The sequence below is a fragment of the Sinohyriopsis cumingii genome, chromosome 3 (assembly GCF_028554795.1).
Source record: "Sinohyriopsis cumingii isolate HCF-2022 chromosome 3, ASM2855479v2, whole genome shotgun sequence".
Taxonomy (NCBI): domain Eukaryota; kingdom Metazoa; phylum Mollusca; class Bivalvia; order Unionida; family Unionidae; genus Sinohyriopsis; species Sinohyriopsis cumingii.
In genome coordinates, this window is record NC_142963.1 from 42016394 (window position 1) to 42038363 (window position 21970).

Genomic DNA, 21970 nt, shown 5'->3' on the forward strand with positions numbered 1-21970 from the left:
GCAAACGAATTCATTTCTGGTTGACTCGTCATCTTTTACAACACCACGAATCTGAATTTTACCAATGCTGAAACTGGCTGCTATATTGTGAGTGGTCCCCCACCATCGTTTTTAAATTCTTTCAATTATTTTAATTATTTCCTCCAGTGTTTCTCTTTTTTGATGAAGTTTCAGCAATTCTTATTATGATGCTAATTGTTCATTTTATCAGTCTGTCATCAATTGTAATAACAACTGAAGCAGTTTTTTTTATCAGGCTTTGGGGAAATATGGAATATATTTACAATGTATATGTACTAATGAATGAAATAAAAAGAAATGACTCATCAAAAAAAAAAAAAAGAGTCAATTTATTTAGAGACAAAAGTCAAAGGCTTAATTTACTGATGATCCCTTTAGGATTAAATCTACAAAGTGTGCACTAAGGTTAACAGATGGTTTTGTGTGGGGGGCTGAAACCATTGTCGCATTAAAAAAAAGGCAAAAAATGACAATACTTAGACAGTGACAATCTCGAAAATGATTGGCACTTACTGATATTAAAGGCAAAGACCTCATCCCCTTACTCCCCCAATATAGATTAAACCAAATGATGTACTCGACCACTAAAACAATGACTTTAGCACTACAAAGGCAATTAGAGACATTTACTTAAACCTAGTTTATAATCTATAACAAAGGCAAGATAGATAAGCTATATACATGATCTGTAAAATTTAGGAAACTGGAAAGCCAAGTTTTTACTTTTTAACTAATTTTAGTTACAAAGGATTAAAAGTCAATGGTATTTGTCCACATGGTAAGGTTGTTCACGTTATTTTAGAACAATCTACTTGTAGCAACCCCAGTCATTTTTCTGATATTGAAATAACTGGAAACACTTGATTTCTTCATACAGACCTGTTTAACAGCATTCCAAAACTAAAAAGTATATCTCCATTAGAAAAAAAAGTTATGCAACTTTTAAGTTCTAAAATATTTACAAATTTCTAGAATCTGTGTCTTATATAATTGTATTCAGATTATGTGGCAGTCATACTCTCATTAAATCTGTTGTTCGACTTCAATATTTTTATTTATAAACAAAAGCATATAAACATTTCACAACTTTTAAGACATTTAACTTAATATATATACAAATATATCACATTAGTAATAGTTCATATGAATGTAAAACAACTTTTTAAAAAAATGCTTTATTTATAATTGTCATTGAAACAATGTTGCAAGACCTAATTTCATGAATAGAATTCAAGTTGGTCTCATCCTCTAAATCATGTGATGTTATATTTAGCTCCTTGCAGAATGGACCAGGCAATGCTGCCATCTTTCACTTTGAACTAACATTTCAATATCATATACCTGTAAAATAATTTATCACTTTCAGACTTTGTATTTTTTTGTTTTGTATTTTGAAAACATTATTGATCATAAAAAATGTTATCAATGCATTGGGAATTTAAGAACCCACTTTTAAGTGTGCGTGTAGTTACTTTGAAATGCTTGTCAAAATAAAAACAAAAACTGTCATACTGAAACTTTGCATTTGTCTGATAGTGATGTGATTTTTTATCGTTATTTCATCAGAGAATATCCCATTATAAAATGTAAACTGTAACATAGGTTGAACATATTTTGAAACTACTGAGTATTTGTCAATTCAGATATTTAAAGCATTGACAACTTGAGCCTATTTATAGTGGACGAAAAATCTACATGTTGCGTGTTCATTTTGCGACTGTATACTGTCTAAACTGTACAAGTGTTAATACGATAAAAACTAAAAAAAAATCATCTTAGCATGTTTATCTGGCACAAAAATTTGTGCGAATATAATAATAAGTTTAGTTTTGGAACATCAGTTGTGGAAAAGTTAACACTGTTATCAGATGTTAGAAAATTCAAATATGGCTGACAATGTCGACACAGGGAGATTCAAATGTTAACAAATTCAATGAAAAACGTTTCTAATGCAACTAGGCATTAGGTAAAGGGGATATCTCTTGGAAGTCGAGGTATTAGGATGTTTCAGGCAAAAATGACAAAAACCTCCAGGGGTTAAGGATTAAATCACGGTCATGATGTTTATTTCTGTTTTTGTGATGCAGTCATTCATATGGCAAAATGCTTAATTTCACTCAAAAAAAATCTTGGTTGTAAGTCACATTGTGCATGTAGTTGCTCGTGACAGTCCTTCTGTATAATAAAATTGATCTGTGCATTATGATTATGGTCAAAAATAACAGGTTGTCATTCACAGCAGAAGTCACTCAAAGACCGGTTTAATTATACATTTTGGCATACTTTATTTTAAGAGTATTCATTAATGTTAGTCAACTTCAGAACTTTCTGTCGAGTTTAATATTTAATAGTTTAAAAAGAGAACTGGTTAAAAGAAAATTTATACTAAAATATACTGTCAATAGCATGTAAGAAAGTGAACATTAAAGTCATCAATTACTCCAGTAATACTTCAATATTTGCACCCATAAATTGGTAAGAAAAAAATATATACAGTAAAACCTGTCTTGAAAGACCACTGCTATGTGAGACCACCTGTCTTGAGATACCACATTCTCTGTGCACAAATTTATTGATTATATAGCATTGTGACCTGTTATGAGAGACCATCTGTCTCTTGATACCATAATTTTTTGGCAAAAGAAGCGGTCTTTCAAGACAGGTTCTACTTATTATGATTTGGTTAATGACAGATAATTTCCAGGTGATTTAAAATTTGTGTATGACAAAAAATTTAGTTTGTATATTTACCCCATAAAAATAAATAAATAAGTTAATAAAAGCGTACTTGAGGAGACAAAACATCAGTGCAATAGGTAAACAATCTGAAAATAAATTTCTAAAGCATGTGAGTTTTTACAGTTTTCTATATTATTATTCACATAAGCATTAGGTTCATTAATTTGATAACAATTAACAACTTCCACTGCTAACATGGGACAATAATTATGGCTGTTAAATTTAACCATGCCAAATTAGATACTAGCCAGTATCAATATTTTGTAACTGTGCCAAAAATGGCCACTGCCTGATTTATGATAAACATTCAATTAAGTCAAGTCTCTCTAATGTCAGACTATTTAATTTTCTTAAAGGGGAAGTTAAAATACTTGAAAACAATGGTCTTGCTCTGATTCAAAGTATAAATTTTAAAAAATCTTTATTCCATTCCTTATTTTACTTGAAACAAGCTATCTTGTGAAGAAAGCAAGCTCAGAAAAACATTCTAGCCAAAAATATTAAATAGCAAGTCCCTTACAGTACACGAACTTGAGTTAGTTTCAAGTTGTATACAGGGTTCATAAAGAATTCTGAATGATAAATTCAAAGACTTTTCCCAAACTTTCAAAGACCAGAAACATAGATTTCCAAGACCTATTTTCACTAACATTTTGTATAAAAGGTATGTTATATGAGAAAACAACAAATTCAAAATACTACAATACTGATTAATGATGAAACAAAACTGAAATGGTCATCAAAAGAAAGAAACCAGGAAAACTAGACTATATCTGAATCTTAACCTTGGGCAATTTTATTTGTGATTATGGAAAGAAATTAAAATGTTGGGTTTTATTTCAATTTTCAAAGACTTTTAAAAACCTCAGGGTAATCTGCTTGATTTTCCCAAACTTTTAAGGCCTTGAAAATGCTACCTCATATTTCCCAAACTGTCAAAGACCTTCAAAGACTATGAACCCTGTGTGTACCATCAGACTTGTTGACTCATTCAAATGTTACCATGGCTATTTCTGCAAGACAAAATTATGCCTACTATGTATATCCGTGCTGTAATTTACACAAAAATCATACAATGTTTGCCCAAAATGAGACGGCAATGACCCGTAATGGCGAGCGCTTTAGACCAGTAGGTCAATTGGGGCCCCTTAAAATAAGGTTGGATGGGTCACCACAACCAGTATTTTTCCTTGGCCTTGATGCTATGAAACCCATCCAAACTGCTGCCTAGGTCCTTGGAAGAGTGGCTGATATTTACTGAGTGGTCACATATATAATTGCTATTATCTGCAAGGATGCAGACACTGATACCAGGGATACTACAACTGCTCTACTAGATGTGAGCTATAAGGTATTTTGTCCCACTAAAAAATCATACAGATCAAGGCATGCACTAATGCATGGGCAAACTGAACTGTTAACAGTAGAAATCCTGTCCAGAAAAGAAAAGATAAAAATATATTTTTACAATACCTGCTGCTGAATCCATGTCCTCAGAATCTGAATCGCTCTGAAATGAAAAAACGAAAAGCTCATGATCTTTATTAAAAAGACTACTGCAAAGTGAATGATACACTGATATTTACCTTTTCCATTAATCTCTGAGCATTGGATATAAATATTCAGACATAATTTTGGTCTTCCATAAAGAAAAAGCTGGGGGTGGGGTGGGGTGGGGTGGGGAGAGAGAGGGGGTTTGCCCCCCCCCCGGTCTTCTGGGGCAGTGCACCTGATCAGGGGTGGGGACAAACCTTGACAAAAAACGCATTTAACACTCATAAAAAAATGCTCCTAGTGCAACTTATGATGATAAAATATACCAAAATAATCATCTGAAAAACAATAAACTTACCAAAAATGTTGACTTCATTAAATTCACAATATTTATAGTTACATGAATTTGTTCTCCAATACTACTGCTGCTGAAGTTATTTCATGTGCATGTCAGTGTTCACGCTCTAATGAAGTCACAATCATTTCTCAATTTCTGTAGCAAATATATTATACTTCTCTCTTTTCACAGCAAATCTGTAAAATAAACAACCCAAGTACATCAACTACATACAAATAATCCCATACATTCACTTGTCTTTTTGTCCAGTGGACGCATCCTGTTGATATGCCAGTCAAGCTGTTTTGTGGCTTTGGCAAAGATTTCTTTAGCCTACCTTTCTGTCACCACTGACTTTTTTGGCTCAATGTGCAATCGTTTCTTTTCCTTCTGAATGAGTTCCTTTCTCCTTTCAAGCTGGTGCTTGGCGACATGCAGTGTGCATTTCTGACAGAGGTTTACAGTACTTCAGATCTTTATTGCAGCGGTCATAAATGCCAGTCCTCTAGCGTTCAGTTTTCCCTTAAAGTGATATTTTAAACCTTTCATGTCATGGCCTCTCAACTCAGGATGCCATGTTTTGCATGCATGCTTCCTCTTTCCAATGCCATCAGTTTCCATTACACCAAGATTCACTGGATGAACTTAAACCTTTGACCAATCAGAATACTCTTTACAAGAGTCGTGTGCTAACTGATATATTGAACAAATAATTTACAAGGGCTGTTGCAGAATGGGAGCGGATGGACCATTTTCAAAAAACCGAATCGGAGATGATATAAAAAAACGGACTATATGAAGAAAAATCTGATTAAGTCAGAAGAAAAGCTGAATTCCACTTTAAAATGGAGAAAAATCATGTCTGAGTATTGTATATAATATGTGGCACAGAAAATAATTCATCACAACACCAATAAGATTTCAAAAATTTGCTCAACGGGAAATAGACTAATGGCCTCTATTACCCCAACTTGTGACCTTGATCTAGAGGCATGGGCCATGAACTAATAGTATCTATGTTGGGGTTTGTTCCGAGATAAGGAAATCCCAGTCAAGCAGTTTATTATTCAAGGCTATGCTGAGTGGGGAGAAAGATTATGTAACCCTGCTACTGGGCTTTCCTTGTCACTCAATTTTTCCCAATCAAAATAACCCTGCATTTTTGCAGATTCTACACGTAATATTAATGAGCTTCTATTGTTGACTCTCACATTATATAAATGTCTTCAGGTCTTATGCTACTTTATGAAAATATGAATAATTATCTAATTAGACTTTAGCTATATTTGCCGCTCTTAGATAAAATATCAAAAAAAAAAAAAAAATCAAGAAATTTCTTACTTTTGTTGTGTTGGAAGTATTGCATTATGGGTGGCTTGAAGTAAAGTGTTAATGTTTATATAAATACCTCCAATTCATATGAATATGTTAATAAAGGCAACGGGGTGACCTCATGACTCTAAGTATACAAGTTTGATGCATAAAACAGAAACATAAAAAGGTTTGATTATTATTTCTGTATTGTCACATTTAATCAATGAATGAATGTTATATGAAAATAACAACAGGTGTATAATATCTTTTATACAGTTAACTTTTAATGTCATCTGTTCTAATTTCAAAAACTTTCTATTGTGGGCAACAGTACGATACCATAAATTGCTTTACGAGTGAATTTATTTTTTCTAGATCTGCTGCTGCTGCTGTTGGAACTTAAAACAACTCCATCAGCTACAGCAGAAAACATCAAGGTTTCTTCTTTTTAAAAGTAGTTCCTAGCGCATGGACACCATGACTGACAACCAGACTGAGAACAAAGGGTTAGCAAAGCAGCTTGATTTTTCTGTTGCTTGGGTGAGAATAAGTGTGATGCTGTCAACTCCAGATACATAAGAGGCTGTATTTTTATTAAAATATCTTCATTGGTTTAAAAACTACACCCATACATGGCCAGAGGTCACTGATTTGCACGTTGCTGTGAAGAAAGTATAAATAGTTAACAATAGTCCCTTGATGAGACATGCTCTACTAGGCGTAAAGAATTTCAAGAAATTCAAGATAAAACCAATTCTTCCTTTTAACTACACAGCGTTGAAAACATCTCTGATATACTTCAGCACAAAAAAAGTAAAATCAGCTGCATTTTTTTACCTACTGGCTGTCAGACAGGCACTATTTCATTTATGACCAAGCAGACATAAGCCTTTTGAAGAAATTCTTTTGTCAATAAAACCATCCATTCAAAAGTACAGACAGCAAGATTTTCACCAGAGCCATGATGAAAGCCATATTGGATGTATCATTGACATTGTTTTCATCAAGGACCAACTACATATCATAAAAGTCTTTGCTAGCGAAGACTCCAGTATGACCATATCTACACCTGGGCAGATTGAACATATATTTCAGTGCTTTGTTCTGGCAACATTCATTTCATGAGTAGCCTCCCTTAGAATGCAATGCCAGTTAACCAATAGCGTGTAACAGTGCCACATCAGCTGAAAATGGTGGAGGCAATTGACCTAAAAAGGACACTTTGTAAATTTAACATATAAAATACAACTACATACCAGAGAGAAGCCATTACTGGTGTATCTGAGTGAAAGGGATTTGTCTGAACACAGACCAGTAGTAGAAAATTACTTATTTATCAGTCAATTCAGGTTATGTGCTCCCCTTGTCTCAATCATGCAAGAACAGTGTTCAAACATGAACAAATTAATTTTGATTGGATGTAGTGGCTTGCGATTGCATCCAATGAAATTCACATAGCAGACATATATGCTTGATATGCAAAGGTGTAGATAGGGTTATCATATCAAAACCTTGGCTAGCTAACATGCTGTTACTCCAGCAATTTTGAATTAAAAGTTACACATACAAATTACTTACAGCAGCAAACAATTCAGTGGCTTCAGGTCCTTCAAATGTGATTTCCTGGAAAGAAAAAGAGGCTGGTTATGATTCAAAACCACAGACAGGTTACCAATCGAACTTTGATGCCAAAATTACAAAATATAGGAATTTTTCCAATAAATATAGGAAATGGATAGGACTTCGTAACAAAAAATAATGGAACTTGATTACAGCATAATTTTTATACATTTTCTATCAGCTGTCAATTGAAAATGATTGAACCAGAAAACTGCAACACAACTTATGTGACTGTGTTCAATTTAATACATGCAAACACACACTACTGGGAATTATCAAAGAATTGTATGGTTCTTCAATACTCTTTCAGGAATCTGATATAATCTCATTCTCATTTATGTGTATGTGATTTGGATTTTTAACGTAGCTTTAACAATTTTTCAGTCATATCGCTATGATGTCTGCAGTGTGGCAGTTTCTAGTGTCATCAAGCACTGGGGCATCATGCCACAGACATGTAACATGATGTCCCACCCAGTCACATTATCCTGACACCAGGCCAACCAGTCCTAATACTAACCTCTTAATCCTGAGCGCCAAGCGAGGCAACTGTTAGTACCATTTTTCTAAGTCATTGGTATGACTCGGCTGGGGATTGAACACACAACCTCCTGCATATGAGGTGGATGCTCTAACCACTAGGCCAATGGAGTGGTCTCTTTCCCATTTATAGTACTCTAAAAATCTTGACAAATTAGGTATATACACATATTTTTTAAATTAGTGGAGGGGCATATGGACATAACTATTTTGTGCACATGCCTAGTAACAGTAAAATGGACCAAACTGAACTACCTGTAAAGTTTAAATATTTGTCATAAAGAAAAGCATGCTAATAAGTTATTCAATGGAAACAAGTAAATGGGAAATAGCATTATTGGAATAAATTAAATAAAAAGCTTCATACATTATATTATTAAGGAAGAAATATTTTCCCAGCATAAGCATAATGTGCCTCAAGATCAGTGCTATCTTGTTTGTTCTAATGATTTCTCCTAACAAATAGCACAGACCCAGCTCTTCCACTGCATTATGCAATGGCAGATCTGGGCCTGTGCAGTTTGCAGTTGGTCTCTTATAAATGAATATATCTAGTTTTTAGAATATACTAAATTTTATATTTGTAAAAATGTCAGCCAATAATTATAATGCATGTTACTAAGGCACCTTTCATTTGGCAAAGTGAATTGTACACATTTGACATTTTTTATCACATGTTACTTCCAAAATGTAGCATGAGTACCATGAACATAATATATGCCTTTATGATGATAACTGAAATTTTCGGTAGAAACATTTTTTCTCTTATTGACCATGAACCAGTTTACCCCCAAAAGCAACAGGCTTTATTCTTACCATAAGTGCAAGCTATCTACAAAGTATGGGTCGAGTTGGTGATGCAATACTAATGTTGATGCGCATAACAAAATTATTTCAGTGACCTAGAACTTTGAACCACCAAGTCATTAGCCTTCTTCATTACCCCAAGTGCCCGCCATCCTTAAAGTTTGGTTGAGGAATATCATTTTGAACTAATACTGTACATAAACATTTTCTTTTTCAACACCATGCCTTGTCATTTGACCCCTTGGCTCCAAACTCAATAGGGTATTTCATCATACAAGCCATCCAAAGTTTGGAAACCACTGATTACAGAGTTAATGTGTGAAAACCATTCATCTTCTTTTAGAGTGACCTTTTTATTTAACCTCACCATGACAATGACTGGGTTCAAAACTTATCTCACATACAAGCTATCTATAAAGTTTACTGTTAATTGTAGAGTAGTTATTGTGCAAAAGCTAATTTCCTTCTTTCAGTCAGTGACCTTGACCTTTCAACTTTTGAGCCAAATAGGCATAGGTTTCTACGGTACACAAAGCACAAGACATTTACATCAAATCACCATAGAAGGTATACAGCTAAGTTATTGTGCACAAAATAAAGTTTACCAACAACTGATGGACATGACATATTCTACCTCACGCGTGTATACAATACAGAAATCAGCTTCATTAATTAGATAATGAACATGGAAGATGCTCCATGCCTATGAAATCTTTCGCTCTCCTTAAAATTTAAAGCTCTTATAACTGATAATAGCAGAAATCACAAGGATGTTTCTGTCTCAGCTATTCATATGAACAAGACTACTAATGTGTTTCATTTTTATCTCAGCTGACTTCTTTTTTACCCAACATGTAAGCCATCGACAAACTTTGGTGAAGGTACATGGCTGACAACTTAACATTCTATGCAGAAACATTTTCAGCCACACTGACCTTGATCCTTGACTTTTTAACCCCCAAATCTATTGACTTCTACCTAACTCCAAGTGCAAGACATCCACAATAGTCAGTCCAGGTCTGTGATGCTAAATTAAAGCTATTCTGCAGAAACCATTTTTTTTTCTTTTAGTCTCACCGACCTTCGATCCAAAAATTGAAAAACTAATCCTAAGCCATCACAGAATTTGGTTCATTTAGTTCCTCAAGTGAGATTGTCTTTTAAAACAGATTTTACTGTACAAGGTTGTCACATGCATGCAATTACCCATGTGCTTCATTTATTCAGCAATACATGAAATGCAGAGTCTGATCTTGTGAATGTCAATGCAGCTTTCACGGACCAGATGTGAAATTCATCCTGATAAAACTACATGTGAAAGGTGCATTTATTTGCCACTTTCTATATCAAGTATTAACATGAATTTTCAAAAATTGTTATAATCGTCTTGAGCATGAAAATGAGTCTAGTCAGCATTCCAACCTTCTCACTATCATCTACCACTTCCATCACTGTTTTCTTCTTGGCTGGTGGCTCAGAACTAGGGCCTTTGTTAACAGATTTAAACCCTTTCTGGGGCTGTGGAGTTAGAGCTCCCTTCCCCTTCTGGAGTTGTGCTTTCTGAAAAACAAAACTCCTTTAGATAGATTTCATAAAAAATATTACAGGTCAAACAAGTTAAAAATATACTGAATTTCTTCATCTTCAGTTCATATGCTGCATTCTTTCTCAAAAATACTAGTACAACGACGACTATTTGTTTTTGTTTTAAAACATCAACAGCTATACCATGCAGAGGAAATGGTAGCTAAGTGCCTTTCCCAAGGACACAGAGGCAGATGATCCAGCCTGGCATTGGTGGATATCAAACCACCACCCCTTGGATCGGGACTCCAACGCTAATAACTACACTACCTTGGCTCAAAGATTTAGAGCAACTGGAGTCAGAGTCTAGCTGGTGAAATGCAGTTCTTATGCAGAGTTAATTCTAATGATTAATAAATGTTGAAGCAGAAAACTGACTGGATTTTGTTTGATTTTAGCAGGATCAGTGAAATTGACACAGATCCTTTATTAAAAATCAATAAAGATGTTGCAGATTAAACTCAATTCAATGCAGACTACACTGTTTCTATTGGGAAATCAACAGATGTGTTTCCAGCAAAGTACAACTGTCATTATGCTTTGCCATTTGTTTAAATACTCTAAAAATCAGACAAAAGAGGTAAGAAAGCTTATCTCCTGGACTTGTAACAAGACCTAAAATTGAAGGACTGCCAAAGCGTCAGCACTACAGACATCAGATTAGTCCCTAACAGTAAAAAGTAAAGAACAAAATATGTAAGATCAAGTTTAAATTAAGCAAGACAAATATTAGCAACAACAACTAACGTTTATTTTCATTTTCCAAGACTTGATAAAAATTCATCATGAATGGAGCTAATAGAATGCTGCACCAAACCCATCCCTAAAGTCATCAAGAAACTGGACTTCAACTAAACTTGATGGCATGGAGTTGAATTCCAGGTGATATCTAGTTAACTCTGGCAGGGTTCTCACAAGGATTTCAAGTTACAGTTCAGAACTCCCAACATGGAAAATGGTGGCGTCCAAGACAAAAGAAATTAGAGTCCAGATACTAAGATCTGGATTACCATGGATCATTATTTAGCTATAAAGTTTCATTGTGATGTAAGCACAAATTCTGTAGTACAAATATAAACAATACTGGCCCATTTTCAGCATTCTTATTTAATTCAATTAAAGAAAGAAATGCGTAAACAGTGATCAAATTAAACAAAACTAGTGTTTTGCTAACAATATTAAAATGGACCATTCCTTCCCCAAATCTATGCCTAACATTTATTTGCAGCATTAATAACAATGATAATATACAAATAAACTTTTTTGTGATTTTGTTTTCACAACTTTAAAAACATGAACATACAAGTAATCTCATTGTGAACATTTTTTTTTAAAAAAGAAGCCAGAAATGTTTTAATGAGATGTGCCAGTAAATATTTGCCACATGTGTATGATTTGATTGCATTGTAATATCCAATACACTAAATAAACGAGGTTTGAAATTATCTCTATTTTCACACTACACCTTTACTTATCCAACTGCTTATCTTTGCATGTGAATATCCAGAATGGCACAAGAATTTATTTTTGGTTTTCATATTTGGTCCCATTACAATTTATTGACATTTATTATTATTTGGTTTCACAGGTAAAAAAATATGTTTTAAATTTTACCCTAATTAGACTTTAGTCATCAGACCTCATTTATCTTCCATTTTTAGCTTCTCTGACGACTTTCTTTTCAAATGAATTCATAAGTTAATGCTAAATTTTTATTAATTCTGCAAATTTCTTGCTTCAAAAAGAAAAGTTTCTCATGCTATTCCAACCTCAAACACATGGCTGCCAACCAGAATACCAGACTAAAATCGGTTTGCCCAGAAAAAACATCTAACCGTTCAATTACATATCTGCAAGGCAATTCCAACAGAAAAAATTCATTGCCTAATTTTTCAAAAGTAGCACACAATTTTTTGCAGAAATGAAAATGAGTGCCAAAATATCTATTTTCATCAGTTAATTTTGTTTCTGGGCAAACAAACTTATTTAAAATCAGCTTTAATTTGAATTGGTGACAGTTTCTTGCCCAGCAAGAAAGCCTGGATGAATGAGGTGCTGACAGAAAGATCCCACCTTTATCAAGGTTTCAGTTAAGCCCATAAGGTGGCAGGGTCCAGTTTCGTAAATTGGTCCCTGGCAAATTTCTTAACTTAAGGCTATGGTGTGACTTTTTCAGCTATTATTGTTTACTATTTATAGATATGGATATATTTGTGAACTAGGTGTTTTGGGCTTGTGTTGTTCTTGAAATTGATGTCAGTCATGTACACCTTCCATAGTTGCTCTGCAGTATGTTGATAGTGAAATACCAATAGTTGGCTAGGAAGAAGAGCTAGCCTCCCATAGCAGTAGACACGTGGGTTCAAGGCAAGCCGAGTATCTCAAAAACGGCTTGGATGACAACTATTCTGAATTGCATCAAACTATGTAGTAGACAATGTTTTTCAAAATTTTCATCCAGGGAAAGGGCTTGCGTTTGCACTGTGAGCACTACATGCTGTCAAAAATGGCATTTGGATGTGAAAAATGCAGGTATAAAATAGGGGTTGGGGTGCATAAACCTCTTCTGCTATGAACTGCCATTGACTTCTCTGGTCAAGTGAATACTATTCTTATGCTTTGTTTTAATATAGGTATCTAAAAATATGGACCTTTTTGACCTCACTTGTGTATTTGATTTTTTTATGATTTTTTATACTAGGTCGCTGATTGCGGCATTAAATTTGTACATAAAAACTGGACCCTGCCCCCTAAGATACAGACAGGAAATGTCATCTCTACTGTAATTCCAGGGGCATGTACATAACATACACAGCCACAAGAAACTTTGGCCTGCCTTTATTAGGAAAGCTGCAAAAAGCTAGCCAAGACCACGGACTGCACCTGAACAATCAAAGCTGCTGACAGAAATTAAATGCATAAATGACACTTAAATTACTGAAGGGGAACTAGAGATCATCAAAAAAATATGTTAAAGTGTGCAGCATTAAAAAAAAACAGAAATGGCTGCGAGGATCAGCATGTGTGACCCAATACCACAAGTCAGCTACTGATTGTGATGATGAAGATACACACTTCGATCATATTTAATCAGAGGATTACAGGCAGATGCTTTCCAAATCAGAAACTCTATTGTACATTGATGGCATGGAAAATAATGTTTGAATTTTGCAGGTGTTCTAATGACTTTCTTTGGTGTACACATTAGTCATATTAAAATGGTTTCAAATTAGTATTAATTCTTTCGCAACACTTTATTTCCAGTTCTTCCTCTCTTATATACACATTATTTCAGAGGTCTTTATTGTATTTCTGAGACATTAAGTTTAGTGTAGCGGTGTCTATGACTCAAAACAATGAGATGTATTTCATTCAGTGCAAGTTAAAATCTGTAATGTACACGAGTAAAATGGCACCACGCATGCCATGTGGGTGCATCTATTTTAATATTCCTTAATGTGTATGCCAAATGAATTACAGTCTAATGAACAGGTTCTGCCTAGATAATGCGCTGTCCGCCATTATTGTTTCTGCCTCTTGTCAGGTTCACTTGTGACTTCTAACTAATACTATGAAGAATATAACGCGAACACGGTAGTGAAAAGTTTTAGTTAATAATTGTCTAAAATAATGTCACAAAGTATGCTGATTAAATACATCTTGGTATTTACATATTAATGTTTAAAGTTTCAAAGCACAAGTTGCAATGATTAAAACAAAACAACTTGTGCATCGGTAGCTGTTTTTATCACAAAATGATGATAAATAATAACTTACGGTAATCCCGCATTAATAACAATTGCAGTGGAAATGATTAGGTTATTTTGAGGCTTTTCCAAGAAAGCAAGAATAATTTTTTTTGAAGATGTTGCTTTGCAGTTTATTGATGTTTTTTTATGGGGAGCAAGAGCATCACGTCGTGAACATCATATGGGACGCACAGGTAAGAAGGTTAGATTTTTATATGGGAAGCGAAGGGTTAATAATCATTCCAACGTTTATATTAACATTAATATCAGGGTCGGGGTCTAGTCCTACATGTAAGACATTGACACTGATATTTATGTTTTGGGCATCAGGGTCTTACTGCCTAATAGCGCTGTGTAGTGTGTTTTGATGTCGACTAACATTGTTACGAAGTCAAATTTTCAGGAATATCTCACACAATTGGTAACTAAAATAATGACTCTTTTCTACAAAGTAAAGTCATAATGTTTTAGTCAGACTTTACTTACTCTGATGTCTTTTCTCTAATAAATTCAAATTCGCACAAAAGAAATGGACTTGTTTTCAACTTTCGTTGGCCTACATTTCAGCTGACTGGAAAGTGATGAAAGCTGGGAATGCTGAAATCGGGGTAAGTTGAAATATTATTCTTTGACGAACGAATAAAAATATAGGTCTATTGGAACTTAATGCAACGTTTCATTTTGTTCAAGAAGCATATCCGCCACATGAACCTACTTAAACGTACTCGGCATACCTCGACTATCATCGCATTGCAACAAATTAAAATGTATGTCAACGGATCATTAAAATGCGTCCATTTGCTAAGTGTCATATTTTCATTCTGTCATGATAAAGACAGCACAGCAAGGAATAGCAGAGAACTCATCCAAGGTGTCAGGAGAAGTCGCCCTATGGTGGTCGGAGCCATCGCCCCACTTCGCCTGGAGAAGTCGCCACAAGGAACATATATAGTAATTCTGAGAAGCCGCCTCATGGTTGTTAAGGCTTCATTTATTGTTGTATTTCTTCAACTTAATAACTTGTTAAATCTATAAAATTTGCGGTCTTTCAACTTTTCCATTTGATCAACTCTGCTTCTGTACTTAATGAAAGGGAAGAGTATGAAGGAGCCATATTAATACCTATTATCTGTACGTAATTCGTATTATTAAATTGAAAATAATTATTTTCCAAGATAAGTTTTATTATTTTACAAATATCTTCACTAGATAGTGTGCTATTATTAGGATTGTTATCAAGAAAATATTTGCACGCTTCAATACCATCTGCATGCGGAATGTTGGTATAAAGTGATGTTACATCTAATGATACCAGGATTTTAATTATCAGATAGATGTTGAATAGACTTCAACTTTTTAATGAAAGATGTTGTATCTTTAATGTACGAAGGAAGTGATTTCATTAAAGGTTGTAAAACATTATCAATAAATTTAGATAGGTTTTCAGTATATGAATTACAACCCGATATAATGGGTCGTCATAGAAAATTTAAAAGCTCTGAGTAATATGTAGAATTGAGGTGTACGTATATGAACCATAGCTGCCAACCTTCCAGGCTCACAATTAGTGAAAATAGGGATAAAAAGTCGTGAATTTGGACAAGAATTTGTAAAAAATACCATGACAATAACTCCATCCACTCTGACCGTCAATACTACACGATATCAAGTTAGCAATATAAAAGTAAAACACTACATATATGCAGAAATATTTATTTATCAAGACATGATACTGTGGCAGACTTGAACTTCCTCAACTGCTTGATTGTAAATTTGTTTTCTAAACAGTTCATACTTCTTGCCGGCTGGTTGATCTTGGTGACTAAAATTATTGACAAATTTTCTACAGCTAAGGTGGCCCTAAAGTCTTATTTTTCCTCACTAGAGAAAATACACTTTTGCTTGCACTGTTGCTGTGAGGAATGCACAGGAGCTGCAGCACTTTTGGTCCTTCCACATGAAAATTTGGAATCGAGTTTCGAGTCCAGCAACATTTTTCAGAACAAATGTTTAGCATGGTCTCCAGCTGATAAAGGTAGATTGTGTTCGACAAGAAAACTCACAAATAATGCTTCAGCGTTGGTACCCTGCATTTCTTCCGCCAATTGTTTAAAATATTCCGGAGCTGAAATCTGCGAATTCTTAATTTTCCTAACTTCTACGTGTTTTTTGCAACTGATGTACTTGCTCACATCGTCTCTGCGATGGCACACTGAGTGCAAAAAGCATGATGAATATCAATGTTTAATGGCAGAATGCACAGCCAAATTTTGGGTAATACATTTCTTTTTTCTTGGTGGTGAAGACATTTTCAAAATCGTACATGCGATGCTGAACCGTAACTCAAATCAGTGTTGGTGACGCATGCGTGGAGCAAAATTCCGGTTAGGCCCCAGTTTCTCTCAAAAGCATTTGTAAAACTACTCTTATACATACAGATTAAAATAGGCTAAAATGCTTGCTACCGGGCCAACTGTACTAATCGGCTGTAGATCTACTAATATTGCGACCAGCAGTACCGGACCATTTCGGCAACTGCGAATATCACGACTAGCGCTTAACGGGAAATCAGTTATTTTATTAAAGATTTAAAATAATTGAGGATTGGAGAATTCGTGAATTTTTGGCTTGCGGCGTGAATCCGTGAATCACTAAAAAAGTCGTGAAATTCACATCAAATTCGTGAGGGTTGGCAGCTATGTATGAACCCTTTCATCACTATGGATCGGTTTTCCGGTCCAGGGGAAATAAGTCCGTAAATGCCATGGACCACTTTACTGGTATGGGGCAGTGTTCTTCTCTAATGTTATAGTACCCGACTATAACAATATTGGGGTACCTCTAGTAACTTCCTACTTGTAATGTAGATATTATATTTGGATTATCTCGTGAGTTTAGCTTGTATACAACTAGAAATACTGAACAAAGTAGGCACTTTTAAAGAGTTTTCCGAATGGTGAAATTTGTATCCAAAATGGCGGAGTTCGAAGAAGGATCAGATGAGAGTGAAGTGTCAGATTTTGAATTATCAGAGGATTTTACCAATTTCGACCCAGTAAAATAAAATGAGAGGTGGCGTCTGGAGAGGCAATGGAATGCGCTTGTGGGTGATAGTGATGACGATGAAGAGTACTTTGAACCGGAAGAAGTGTACGCTCCATGTAATTTTGTTTGGACAAAGTTGGAAAACCAAAGAGATTTGTTTCAGTTTTCTGAGAGTTGGACCCTCCCAAGTGTTAGATGGCTCCAGGAAATCTTTGGAATATTTTCAAATATTCTATTCAGATGAAGTTTTTGGAAACATTGTCCGTCTAACGAATTTGAATGTGACGATCAAACGTGTCACAGGCGATACAGGTGTGTGGACAGATCTCACCTTGGATGAAATCAAGGCATTTTATGGAATTTTAATTTCTACCTGTCAAATACCTGAAAGAAAGACTTGTGTTGCTACTGGAATTATTCATGAGTACATCTACAGGGATCGTCCTGGGCTTCGCCAACATTGCAAATTACGATTGTTTTTCCTTATTGGCGACAAAAATATCCCATCTGGCGAATTTTTTGGCGACAGACTTTTTGGTCATTTAATTTGTACATACAATCATGGATTTGGACTGGATAAATTAAAAGAGAGAATGAAAGGAAGCCACAAACTTGACTAAGCAATGCATTGGAATCAATCTTTTACACAAATGATCCTTTGTTCGTATTGACAACCCCATCTTTACAGTGCATTGTTACATCATAATCTGCTTATGCTGACATCTGGGCTGAGTACTGTATGCTGTGATAAAGTAAATCATGCTACCGAACTATACCTACAACTGACCGACTTCTGAAGACGCAAATAGAACAGATACAATTGAATGGCTAATCCTTCTGTTGTTTTTTATTTTATTTTACATATACCAATACAGTAGTTTTGCTGAACCTTCATAGAAAACTGATAACCTTTGAAGTACCGACTACTGCGGATAAATACAAAGCAAATGGAAAAAATCTCAATCACAATTATATCTGTCGTCAGTGCAGCATTTTACTCATTGATCTTTTCCTTTTGCCATCAATCCGTGTTACTGCTGCAGAGACTTAAACTCCGCAACAAGAAATAGCAACAAAAAAAAAAGTTTTGCATAATTAATAATAATTATTTATTTCTCAAAATACAGGAGTGAAAGAATCCCTAAATTGGGTGTGAATTTATGCTTATATATACGGTCCAATATTGCCAGGTGTTGACTCATGTAAGTTTCATTCATGGGAATGGAGATCCTATTTTGCTTGTCGAGAAAATTTATACAGCATTCAGTGATCATTCTTGGGATTTAGGAAGTAATTCACTACAAGCTTTGTGAAGCTAGCCATAAAGGGGGGGGGGGCTGCTGAGAGACTACTGGTGTCACCTGTCAGCACTGTAGACTGTGAACTTGGATTCAGTAAGATGAACCTCATAAAAACTGACATCAGAAATAAACTCTGCATCTCGTCTCTCGAGAATTTAATGAGAATCAGCATGTACAGATGTGAAAAATTAGACTTTGAAACTGCATTCAACAAGTGGGCAGCCCTAAAATCGCGACGGATCTTCATGTAACACTTTGTAACATTTTGTTAATACTTGTTGCAATTAGAGTATTAACTAACCCATCTTTTGTAATTTTCATTGCCTGTTACATTAATAGACTAAATTAACACTTGAAAATATGTACACTGCTTGTTCTGGCAACACTTTTTGAAAATTGGCGACAAAATATTGAGGTTGGCGATTTTTTTGGCGACAGCTTTTTAAAAGCCAGGACCACCCCTGCATCTAGGGTCAATTGAACAAGTTTGGAAACTTTCTAAGTCTTCTAAGAGGTAAATAGATAATTACATGTATTTTACCTGTTGTGTTACCTGTTTGCACCTGTATTTTAACAGTTGTAATACTAAACAGATATGCAAAATTTAGTCAATTAGTCATAAAATTTTGTTTTTAACATTGAGTTTGACACCTAATCCAGCCAGACATCTTTAACACTTTCATCACTATGGACTGGTTTTCCGGTCCAGAAGTCCGTAAAACCTATGGACCACTATACCGGTCTGGGGCAATGTTCTTTTCTAACGGTATAGTACCCGACTATATAAATTTTGGGATACCTCTAATAACTTCCTACTTGTAATGCAGATATATTTGGATTATCTCGTGAGTTTAACTTCTACACAAATAGAAAGATTGAACAAAATAGGCACTTATAACGAGTTTTCCGAATGGTGAAATTTGTATACAATATGATGGAGTTCGAAGAAAATGAGTGAAGTGTTAGATTTTGAATTATCAGAGGATTTTACCAATTTCGACCCAGTAAAGTTGGATGAAAATGAGAGAAGGCGTCTGGAGAGGCAATGGAATGCGCTTGTGGGTGACAGTGATGACGACGAAGAGGACTTTGAAGGTTTTGACCTGGAGGAAGTGTATGCGCCAAGTAATTTTGTTTGGACAAGTTGGAAAACCAAAGAGATTTGTTTCAGTTTTCTGAGAGAGTTGGACCCACCTGAGTGTTAGATGGCTCCAGGAAATCTTTGGAATATTTTCAAATATTCTATTCAGATGAAGTTTTTGGAAACATTGTCCATCTAACGAATTTGAATGCGACGATCAAACGTGCCAGAGGCGATATAAGTGTGTGGACAGATCTCACCTTGGATGAAATCAAGGCATTTTATGGAATTTTAATTTCTACCTGTCATATACCTGAAAGAAAGACTTGTATTGCTACTGGAATTATTCACGAGTATATCTAGAGTCAATTGAACAAGTTTTGGGAACTTTCTAAGTTTTCTAATTAGTAAATAGATAATTACTTGTATTTTACCTGTTGTGTTACCTGTTTGCACCTGTATTTTAACAGTTGTAATAGATATGCACATTTTAGTCAGTTAGGCATAAAATTTGATTTTGACACCTAATCCAGCCAGATATCTTTAAAATTGACAAAGTTATGTTATTTCAAAATCCACAAGTCATTTTGCTTTACAACTCCAAAGTTACTTAGTGTTGAGGACTTTATGCCCCCAAAGTTACTTAGTGATGAAAGGGTTAAAACTGGCAAAGTTACATCATTTCAAAATCCACAAGTCAGTTTGCTTTACAACTCCAAAGTTACTCAGTGTTTAGCATTTTATGCCTCCCAAGTACTTAGTGATGAAAGGGTTAAGAGTGAAAGTATCAAATTCCTTGTATATGGAATTATTATTTTTGATGTGTATGTATGTTAAGAGGTAAAGTATCAAATTCCTCATGAGAAATTATTATTTTTAGCGATCTCAATTATGCATGTTGAAATTTTTTATTTAATTTCTATTGATGGGTCTTCGATAATATGTTTGTAGTATTTTTCATCATTTAATTGACGTTCAACTTCTTTAAAAGTCATCTAGATTCATAATAATAATAGTGTTTGACTTATCATCCTTTTTAATCACTATACTGTCGTCATTCATTAAATTATATAAAGAATTTCGTCCTTAGAAATATTACTATAATATTGCTTTTTATGATTACTAATAATATCTGTTTTGTGATCACGTATATATAAAAATCTAAATATGAATCACGTAAAAGATGATTTAATTATGTTATAAAAAGGTTATCTGGGTGACTTCAACCAATTGCGGTGACTTCTCCAGATACGTTGGGGCGAGTTTACCATGGGGCAAGTTCTTAATTACACATAAATTAGTGGACGAGTGTTGATATATGCTACCAGATGTGTGATATTCCTGAAACTTTGACTACATGCTATACAAGGCTGTTATTAGAAAGTAAGACATAGCACTAAAACAAAACCAACATGTGCTATGTCTTACATTATACGACTACTTAGACTATGTATTATGGCATGTCTCGGCATAGGGCATTTCAAGTCTTCTTTCAATAAGAAAAATTGTACAAATTATAATTTTAACATTAACAATGATCCACAGTACAACAAACAACACACAGATAGGCAATGGTGCAGGGACTTAACAAGGATCCATAAAATAAATATATATTAGTAACAGTTAAAAGCAATATCGTTTCTCCAAGTTTGAACATTAAAATTATGTGGTACTTCAATTGGATTGGCCACATAATGATGATCTTTGCATCTGACTGAATAGATGATTGAAGCACTCGCAAATAAATCCACATGGAGAAATTGCAGACTGGGATCAGATCAAGAAGTTTTGAACATTTGCTTGAACTTCAAAAAAAATATTCTGTATAAGCTATCAATACTTTTAATATGCATGTACACATATACTGATACCTCTTTTGCTTATAATAACAAATTTCTATTTTTTACAGTTAAAAAGAACGAAAAATACTTGGAAATCAAGATTAATTATACCTTTGCGTTTCTCTTGGATGCCATTCCACGTTCAAAAGCACGTGTGTTTACTAGCTTTAGTTTTGTATCTGATTTACATTAGCCATTTGAGTGTAAATTTGTAGTTTTTAGTATGAATAACTAAGTTTATTCAAATAATAAAAAACATTTTATTGTTACTTATTTCTGTGATGCATTTGCATAGCTAAGAAATTCGAATTTAACAATTATATGCTTGCTAAATAATCACTAGATAAAAGCTAGCATTATATTTATTATTCGCAAAAATAATAAATGAATATATTCGTTTATTTGTTAATTGAGGCAATATTTCTTTTAAATATTTTGAATTTATATATATTTTTGATGGTTTATTTCTGTTTTCTACTTCAAAAATATGAATACGC

The 21970-nt window shown here is 34.3% G+C and overlaps 1 protein-coding gene across 3 annotated transcripts in view; it reads right to left on the bottom strand.

Moving 5' to 3' along the window:
- The window catches only part of LOC149802755 (uncharacterized), a 54698-nt gene extending 33064 nt beyond the window's left edge, over window positions 1-21634 (bottom strand). For all 3 annotated transcript variants that reach the window (XM_089952181.1, XM_089952180.1, XM_089952179.1), the window contains exons 1-4: window positions 21585-21634; window positions 10295-10432; window positions 7484-7528; window positions 4234-4270 (exon numbers count right to left, since the gene is read on the bottom strand). In XM_089952181.1, coding sequence (XP_089808307.1) covers window positions 4234-4270; window positions 7484-7528; window positions 10295-10432; window positions 21585-21608 — 244 coding nt within the window. In that variant the 5' untranslated portion in view covers window positions 21609-21634. The remainder of the gene's footprint in view (window positions 1-4233; window positions 4271-7483; window positions 7529-10294; window positions 10433-21584) is intronic.
- Window positions 21635-21970: the final 336 nt, after the last annotated feature.